The sequence below is a fragment of the Carettochelys insculpta genome, chromosome 32, assembly GCF_033958435.1.
Source record: "Carettochelys insculpta isolate YL-2023 chromosome 32, ASM3395843v1, whole genome shotgun sequence".
Taxonomy (NCBI): domain Eukaryota; kingdom Metazoa; phylum Chordata; order Testudines; family Carettochelyidae; genus Carettochelys; species Carettochelys insculpta.
Genome location: NC_134168.1, coordinates 998,489 through 1,008,378, shown reverse-complemented (window position 1 = coordinate 1,008,378; position 9,890 = coordinate 998,489). Strand labels below are relative to the sequence as shown.

The 9,890-nt window shown below is 47.3% G+C and overlaps 1 protein-coding gene across 1 annotated transcript; it reads right to left on the bottom strand.

The window, feature by feature from the left end:
- Nucleotides 1-8,415: 8,415 nt before the first annotated feature.
- Nucleotides 8,416-9,432, bottom strand: LOC142004486 (olfactory receptor 6C75-like). Its single transcript, XM_074982129.1, has one exon. The coding sequence runs from the start codon at nucleotides 9,430-9,432 to the stop codon at nucleotides 8,416-8,418; it is 1,017 nt and encodes a 338-aa protein (XP_074838230.1).
- Between the last annotated feature and the right edge of the window lie 458 nt (nucleotides 9,433-9,890).

The window sequence follows — 9,890 nt, the reverse complement described above, 5'->3', positions numbered from 1 at the left end:
GGGAGACCAGGGAGTGGGAGTTGCAGGAGTGAGGGCAGTGAATGGGGTAGACAGTAGGGTTGGAGGGTGCACGGTTGTGATGAGGCTTGGGACAGGTGTGGGGAGTCAGGCAGGGAGATCAGAGAAAGGGTAGGAGGCCCTGGGGTGCTGACTGAGGACTCCTGTGGTGGCAAAGGCATCTCTGGTCTGGGCAAGAGAGCGAGAGCTGTGGTGCACAGTCCCAAAATCTCCTCGATGCCCTCCTGTCTCTTCTGGGGGGACGGAGGGCAGACCACAGCTTGGTTCCTAACTCCCACGTGTTCTCCAGGGAGGAAGGAGTTGTCAGTTCCCTTTAGTGAAGGGCTGGGCAGGCTGTGGCTACCAGGCCCTCCCACCTATCTTCAAGGGGGTTGTTTTGGGTCGTGGGTCCAGCAGCCCTGCCTGTCCTACTGGCTGGGGGGCGGGGTTGGTTTGGGCTTCAGCTCCATGACCAACCTCCTACCTGCCAGTGCGAATGGTTGGAGCCACAGCTCAAAGCTCCTCCTGCCCATCCTCAGGTTCCTGGCCATGGTTCCAGGCTGCCCCTTCTGTCCCCAGGGGGACAGTTTGGGATATAGCTCCTAGGCCGCTGCCTATCATTGGCCTGGCTCAGCTCCCTTGGTCTCTCCCCCTCCCCAGGAGGTCAGGGTGGGGCTAGGGAAAGCAGTCCAGCCCCGACTGCAGACCTGACCTCTGGGAGCCATGGTCAGCCTATTCCCTACCCCATTGTACAGGCGGGAGGCTGGGATCCATAGCTGGATCCCCTGTGGGAAAGGCAAAGGTAAGGCAGGGAGCCATGGCCTGAACCACCCCTCCCCCTATGGAGGACATTTCCAGTCAGCTGCTCGAAGAGTGTGAGAGGGAGGCCAAGAAAGGCAGGGGACAAACAAGGCCTGTTGGGCCAATCAGCCCCACCCCGGTTCACCTGAGGCCAGTGTCAGGCCTGGAGGGGTATAAAAGGAAGGAAGACAGCCCAATTTGGGGCTGACCAGCCAAGAGGCAGGAGCTGGCTCTGAGGCAGCAGGCCCTAAGCCAGAGCTGCCACCTGGTCGGCTGCTGGAGGGCCCAGCCCAGGACCCTCCCCCAGGCACTGAGGGGAGTGGAGACCCCCTTCCAGGGAATGCCTTTCCCTCCAAAGGGGGAACTAGATTCTCCGAGCCATGCCCCAAACTTAGCTCATAGTCTCTTGGGTTGGGCTGAAGACCCACCCAACAGGCCCTGGCCAGTGGGCCTAGCCACTAGGCAATCCGGTCCCAGGTGCAAACAGCTCACAGCCTCATTTGCATTCCTCTTCCGGTAGGGGAAAGTAGTGTAGACATAACCAAAGAAAGAAAGAGGTAACTCTGTTCTCAATGGCTATGTCTACACATGCACGCTACATCGCAATAGTTTATTTAGATGTAGCGACATCAAATAGTCTATTTCAATGAATAACTTCTACACGTCATCCAGGGCTGGCAACATCGACGTTCAACTTCGACGTTGGGCAGCACCACATCGAAATAGGCGCTGCGAGGGAACGGCTAAACGCCAAACTAGCACACATCGAAATAAGGGCGCCAGGCACAGCTGCAAACAGGGTCACAGGGCGGACTCAACAGCAAGCCGCTCCCTTAAAGGGCCCCTCCCAGACACACTTGCACTAAACAACACAAGATCCACAGAGCCGACAACTGGTTGCAGACCCTGTGCATGCAGCATGGATCCCCAGCTGCAGCAGCAGCAGCCAGAAGCCCTGGGCTAAGGGCTGCTGCACACAGTGACCATACCGCCCCGCAGGGGCTGGAGAGAGAGCGTCTCTCAACCCCTCAGCTGATGGCCGCCATGGCGGACCCTGCTATTTCAATGTTGCGGGACGCGGATCATCTACACGTGCCCTACTTTGACGTTCAACTTCGAAGGAGGGCGCTATTCCCATCCACTCATGGGGTTAGCGACTTCGACGTCTCGCCGCCTAACGTCGATTTCAACTTCGAAATAGCGCCCAACACGTGTAGCCGTGACAGGAGCTGTTTTGAAGTTGGCGCTGCTACTTCGAAGTCGCGTGCATGTGTAGACGCGGCCAAATACTCAGCTGGACCAAGTGTGAAAAGCTGTTTTCTGTGTCCCAGCTTATGATGTACACCAAAATTTGTCCCTTCACATTCCCATTTCTAAGGGACTCTTTGATCTCCTTGTTTCTCAGGCAGTAAATGATAGGGCTAATCAAGGATGTCAGGACTGGGTGGCAAAGAGAGAGTATTTTGCCTACCCCCTTGGGCGTGTCAGCTTTTGGAACCAAGAAGACACTAATTATGGTGCAATAGTAAACTGCTAGCACAATGAAGTGAGAGGAGCAAGTGGAAAAGGCCTTTTGCCTCCCGGTCCTGGATGGGATTCTCAGGATGGCAGTGATGATACAAACGTATGGGCCACGTCTACACTAGCACACTACATCAAAGTAGCCTATTTTGAAGTAAGGACATCGAAATAGGTTACTTTGACGTGTATCATCTACACGTCCTCCAGGGCTGGTGCTGTCGATTTTCCACGTCAACGTAGTGACGGGGAACACTGAAAGGAGCCGCCCTGGGAGGAAATGTGGAGCGTCCACACACACAAGCGCTCCCCGTCGAAATAAGGGGCAAGCAAAGCCCCAAACCACTCCCTTAAAGGGCCCCTCCCAGACACACTTGCCCTGCACAGCACGAGATCCACAGAGCTGACAACCAGTTGCAGACCCAGTGCATGCAGCATGGACCCCCAGCTGCAGCAGCAGCAGCCAGAAGCCCTGGGCTAAGGGCTGCTGCAAGCAGTGACCATAGAGCCCCGCAGGGGCTGGACAGAGCGTCTCTGAACCCCTCAGCTGATGGCCACCATGGAGGACCCCGCTATTTCGAAGTAGCGGGACGCAGATCATCTACACATGCCCTACTTTGCATGGGAATAGCAATTTTGACATCTCACCGCCTAACGTTGATTTCAACATTGAAATAGCACACGGCACGTGTAGATGAGATGCGTGCTCTTTCGATGTTGTGCCAGCTACTTCGAAGTAGCTGGCTAGTGGAGACGCACCCATGATGTCGGGATAAGTAGCAAGTGCACGAGGGCCAATATGATGGAGTAAGTAAATAACATCAGTTGCAGAATCTGGGTGTTGCCACAGTAGATGTTTATCACGGGTGCAAACTTACAAAAGAAATGGTCAGTTTCTCTAGAAACACACATTGTTGATTGGAACATGAGAACATACACTATCGCACAGATCAGCCAGGTACTGATCCAGCACCCTGACACTATCTGGCTACCAATCTTGCCATTCGTCAGAGCAGCGTAATGGAGGGGATGGCATATCACTACCTACTGATCGTAACACATCACTGCAAGCAGCAGGAATTCTGTATTTTCCAGGATAGCATAGAAATTGAATTGCACAATGCAGCCTTGAAGGGAAGTGGTCCTGACCCCAGTCAGGAGACAGGCCAGCAGCCTGGGCAAGATGGAGTCCAGCTGGGCAGTGGTTGGCCATGGTCTCCTGGGGGTGTGGGGGTCCCTCGGGGGGGTATGGTGCTCCTGCCCCTTGATCTGGGGTATGTGTTCTGTCAGGTACGTACCAGAGGGTCTACCGCTAAGGTCAGGGGATGCCTGGCTGGCCAATGCTTGGGATTCTTCTGTCCTAAGCACAGGACTCTACACTTCTCCTTGTTGAACCACATCAGATTTCTTTTGGCCCAATCCTCCAATTTATACAGGTCACTCTGGATCCTAGCTCTACACTCCAGCATATCTGCCTCTCCCCCTAGCTTAGTGTTGTCTCCAAAGTTGCTGAGGGTGCAATCCAGTCCCTCATCCAAGTCACTAATAAAGATGTTGAACAACACCAGCCTCAGAACTGAGTCTTGGGGTGCTCTGCTTGAAACCAACCACCATCCAGATATTAAGCCATTGACCACTGCCCGTTGGGCCTGACCGTCAAGCCAGCTTTTTAGCCATCGTTTAGTCCATGGATCCAATCCACACTTCCTCAATTTATGGGCAAGAATGTTGTGGGAGACTGTATCAACAGCTTTGGTAAAGTCAAGGTGTATCACATTCATTGACTTCTCCATGTCCACAGAGCCTGTTACCTCATCATAGAAGTTAATCAGATTGGTCAGGCTTGGCTTGCCCTTGGTGAATTCATGTTGAGTACTCTAGATCATTTTCCCTTCTTCCAAGTGCTTCAAAATGGATTTCTTGAGTATCCTCTCCATAATTTTTTCCAGGGATTGAGGTAAAGCTGACCAGTCTATAGTTCCCTGGGTTGCCCTTCTTTCATTTTTGAAAGATGGACACTACATTTGCCTTTTCCCAGTCATTTGGGATCTTTCCCAGCCTCCAAGAGTCTTCAGAGATAATGGCCAAAGGCTCAGCAATGATGTTTGCCAATTCCCTCGGTACCCTTGGGTTCATTAAATCCAGACCAATGCATGTGTGTATGTCTAGTTTTTCTGTGTAGCTCTTAACTTGCTCCTTCCCCACCAATGGCTGCCCTCCACCTTCCCATACTGCATTCTCTAGCACCAATGTGTAACACTTCTAAAACTTTTTATAGCTATCCTGTTGACATGTGAAAAATACTTAGTATGTCATTTGAAACTAATCAACTTTATATCTCCCTGGGGTGCATTACGAGGAGAATTACTGGCAGATCTAGAGAAGTTATTACTCCTCTTAGTTGGAACCGGTGAGGCCACATCTGGATTTTGGTGTCCAGTTCTGGGGCTTGAGTATAAAATGGTTGTGGATGTATTGGTGACGGTCCAGTGGAGGACAAGCAAGATTATTTGAGGGCTGGAACACATGACCCACAAAGAGGCTGAGAGATTTTGGTTTATTTAGTTTTCTAAGAGAAGAGGGAGCGGCAACTTGATAGCAGCCTTCAACCTCCTGAAGGGGGGGCCTCTAAAGAGGATAGAGAGAGGCTGTTCGCAGTAGTGACATATGGCAGAACAAGGAGCAATGGTCTCAAGTTACACCGGGGGAGATCTAGGTTGGATATTAGGAGCAACTATTTCACTAGAAGGGTGGTGAAGCACTGGGATGCATTACATAGAGTGGGGTGGAATTTCCATCCCTGGTGGATTTAAGTCCCAAGCTTGAAAAAGTCCTGGCTGGGATGATTTAATTGGGCAGGTAATTGGATGTGATGACCTCCTGAGGTCTCTTCCAGCCCTAGGATTCTATGAAATTAGTTTCTGAGAAAGTTTCTGGCCTACAGGGTGTAGGAGGCTGAGCTAAGAAAACAATCATGATTCTCTAACCCACATCTTCACCATAAGTAACTCAACCCTTGTTGGAAAGCATTCAACATGTATTTCTATCCTGTTGGCTGTTGTGTGTCAGAGGATGACAACTAGAGCTGAGTGAGCCTCTATTATTTCACTCCTCTGGCAGTTCTGGGAAATTAAATCCTGACCACCAAGCTAGGAAGTCATTCTCACTTGCTTTTCCTGGCCCCTTGGCTCCTCAGTTTCACCCCTGAAGAGAACAAATAGAGACTGGGCCAAAACACAAGTCCAAAGATAACTTTGTAGTCAGATAATTAAGATGCCCACTTTGGCTGTGGGACATCAAACTTCAACTCCCTCTTTAAATGACATTTTAATTATTCATAAAAGTGGTATAAACAACAAAGAGAAAGAGAACTTGTGTGGAGAATATTTCCTAGCCTGGTGCACTTGATTTTAATGTGCAAGACTGAAGACTTTCCCTTCAGACCACGGGGAGATATTAATCTTCAGTTTCACACTCAGACTTTTTTTCACACAGGAGTGCTGCAGCCATTCAGTTAAGTGCTATACACAGGGGGACTACAGCTCAGGATTTAAGCCCTGCATTTGGCTAACATCCACCTAAGTGGAGCTACGCTTACCCAAGGCTGAAACATGAGCTCCCACACTATATATACCTCCTTCTATGCAGCCCAGATGGCATCTCACCAGGACTGTGTAGTAGATGGCTCATTTGCAACTGACAGGACGCTTCACCCCAGGTGGGATTTAAACCCACAATTACAGGTTTAGGAGGCCAAGGCCTTATCCTATAGCCCCCTGGAAAGTCCAAGAAGAAGTGCAGCATGAGTGTCAAAGCTTGGGAGAAGTTGTCCCAGGACTGTCCCCAGTGAACAGAGGCAATCCAAGATTTGAAGGTACAGTTTGAGAGGTCCTGCTGCAGGGCAGATGAGAAAATGTGGACAAGGAGAAAAAAAGCAGCAAAAACCATTCCACATCCCTCCAACAGCTACCAACGCCTGCCCCTTTCTGTGATAAGGTCTGTGGCTCCAGAATCAGGCTGGTCAGTCACAAATAGTTGGGTAAAAGGAAGATGTACTTGTTATTGAGTGACTGCCAAGACAGAGAGGGGAGTAGATGGAAAGGGGAGAAAGGGTCACCTATGAAGCAGCAAGCAGAGCAGGGAAATGACAATATTTTTGAGCCAAAAACCAGGGCCCAAAATTTGAAGTAAGAACAAAAATACCAGAGCGGCTCAATGTGTTTGCCCTTTATTTCATTCTGCTCAGACTTTGTACGTGTACATCACATTTCTGTCTGGGGACATGGATGTAGGGTGGAAGACACTCTAGATCGAGATTTGCATAGCTTTCAGGTGTGCAATTCCTCTTCCTGTAGATTCAGGCATTTCTTTTTTGCTTAGCTGAGGAGGGAAGATTGGTCTTCTGAGTTGTGAAAAAACATGGCGAAGGCTAATGTGTTTTCATGTTTATCTATCTATCTATCTATCTATCAGGATAGATATAGACTTAGGTGTTTAATGTTGCATTGACCCTGTATAGATATATGAACAGGCATGTGATTTCACATGACAGCACACTGAGTATCCTAACACCTTCCTTTTTTGTTTACCCAGCTACAGCTCTGTGTAGAATACTGCCGAATCAACAGAATTAACAGAATGGTAACAAAGCCCTTTGTTTCCTTGCAACAAAGCCTGCTGCCAGCTTTGTCCACATATCTATTCTGGAGATACCATCACTGGACCTAACCAGGTTATTCACAGAATCACAGGCACGTTCTCATGTTCCTCAATTAACTTCATATATGCCATCGTGTGCCAACAATGCCCAGATGCTTTGTACATTGGACAGACTTCAAACGCTCTTAAATAAAGAGTTAATGGGCACAAAACAGACATAAAAACAATCCTGATCCACAAACTGGTCAGCCAACATTTTAATGGAGTGGGCCATTCTGTTAATGACTTATAAGTCTGCTTCTTACTGAAGAGGAATTTTCACAACAGTCTTGAAAGAGAGGCTGCTGAACTCTCTTTTAGATTGAAATTCAACACATTAACATGTGGCTTGAACTGGGATGTGAATTTTCTGGGTCATTATACGTGCTCTTTTGCATACTTGGCTTAATCTAATTCTTGACTCCCCTCCACCCGCTCCTCTACTCTCTGATTTGCTCACCTTGATATATATATATATATATATATATATATATATATATATATATATATATTTCTGATTTGTCAACTTTGATTACTATTTTTGGTTCTGTGTGCCTCAATTATTGAGCCTGTTCTGGTATGGCTATGGTCTGAAAAAGTGGGTCTGTCCCACAAAAGCTCACCTAATAAATTATTTTATTAGTCTTTAAAGTGCTACTTTTCTGCTTTTTTTGTTTTGAGAGTATATAGACTAGCTCGGTTTTCCCTCTGTTACCACTCAAAATATGTTTAGCTTATTGTAGAGCTCGGGAAGTAGTGCAAACATGTGGATGAATGAAGCAAACTGTGATACAATCATCGAAAAAAGGCCCACGTTTCCTAAAGAAAGTCTGTCACATTACCCAGATATATGTATTAAATATATGAGAGATAAATGCTGAGAAAGAAAGAAGGAAGGAAAGAAAGAATTTAGGCACACAAAGAGGGCAGTGAAGCACTGGAACGAGTTACTGAGACAGGTGGTGGAAAGTCCATCCTTAGAGGTTTTTAAGTCCTGACCTGACATAGTCATGACTGGGATGATTTAGTTGTGGTTGAGCCAGCTTTAGGCAAGGGGGTGAACTAGATGACCTCCTGAGGTTTCTTCCAGCCCTAGAATTCCACAATTCTGTGAGAAGTAATCATGTTCTGAAAACAAAAAAGCAGTCATGTAGCCCTTTAAAGACCAACAAAATTATTTATTAGGTCATGCGCTTTTGTGGCAGAGACCCACTTCTTCAGATCATAGCCGTACCAGACAGACTCCTGGCATAACTATGATCTGAAGAAGTGGATCTGTTCCATGAAAGTTCATTACCTAATAATTTATTTTGTTAGTCTTTAAAGGGCTACATGATTGCATTTTGTCTTTATAGAATACAGGCTAACAAGGGTATGTCTCTGTCACTATTCAACATGTTCTCAAGAATTCAGACGGACCACGTCTATGGAAGTAGCTGCTAAATTTTGGACCTCTCGGGTTTTATGTAAGTTTCTCAAAGCAGCCAGTTTAACAATACCATTTCTCAGAGACTCATTGACCTCTTTGTTTCTCAGGCAGTAGATGAAAGGGTTGATCAAGGGAGTCAGGACTGTGTAGCAGACAGAGAATATTTTGTGTAGGACTTTTGGAGTGTGGGCTGTTGGAACCATATAGACAGTAATTGTGGTTACATACATAACGCCAAGTACAGTCAAGTGAGAGGAACAGGTGGAGAAGGCTTTTTTCCTCCTGATCATGGAAGAGATTTTCAGGATAGTGATGATGATACAAATGTAGGATATCACAGGCACTAGAAAGGGAACAACTCCCCCAATGACAGAGGTAACAAGTGCCAAGAGTTCCAGAGACTGGGTGTCATTACAGGACAGTGGTATCATGGGTGAAAAGTCACAAAAGTAATGGTCAATTTCTTGGGAACCACAGAATGTGAATTGCCACAAGAAAACATTTACTGTGGTGCAGAGCACAAAGCTGGTTAGCCAACACCCTGACACAAGCTGGCAACAAACCCTACCATTCATCAGAGCATCGTAACGGAGGGGATGGCATATCGCTAAATACCGATCGTAAGACATCGCCGCAAGCAGCATATTTTCTGTGCTGGACAGGAGACCAAAGAAATATAATTGTACAAGGCAGCCCTGAACAGAAACAGTTCTGTCCCCCGTCAGGAGACTGGCCAACAGCCTGGGCTGGATAACAGAGCTGTAGCAGATCTCCAACCAGGACAAGTTCCCCACAAAGTAGTACATGGGGATGTGAAGGTGGTGATTGGCCAGAACCAGTGAAACAATAAGGATGTTTCCTGATGCGGTCACTGCATAGATCACTAGAAACAGGATGAAGAGAAGGGGCTGTGGTTCAGGGCTATTCCCAAATCCCAAAAGGATGAATTCCTCGATGGGTGTTTGATTTCTTCCTTCTGCTTTCTCCATCGCGTGGCTTGAGGAAAAGAAAAATTATTAAATATTAATGGAGTACATGCCCTCAGTCTGTGCTGCCACTTACAATGATAGAAGCTTGGGGTGGGTAACCTCATACCACTACAACAAAATAAGACAGGAGAAATGTAGCCCTTTAAAGACTAACAGAATGATTTATTTGGTCTTCATTTATTCAAATAAAGAACTACGCTCTGGCCCCTTTTTACCTCTAGAAACAGCGGTTAGCAGCGACAGTTAGGATCAATAGGCAGTGTTTGAGCCTACAGCTTATCCTTCCACTATGGAATCTGAACAGTCAATTGCAATAACCTTACGTCGATCTATTTCCAAATTCTGGAGTCTGAGGGTTTTTCCTTCTAAGATGATGTTATTTTGCGTGGCTTGCATGCATACTGTCAAAGGATGATGTGACCTGTTGGGGAAATCATTTCCAGGATTTTCAATCTGGT

Bases quoted from the DNA above. Each gene is read 5' to 3' on its own strand.
- LOC142004486 (XM_074982129.1), bottom strand. From the start codon at position 9,432: ATGGAGAAAGCAGAAGGAAGAAATCAAACACCCATCGAGGAATTCATC.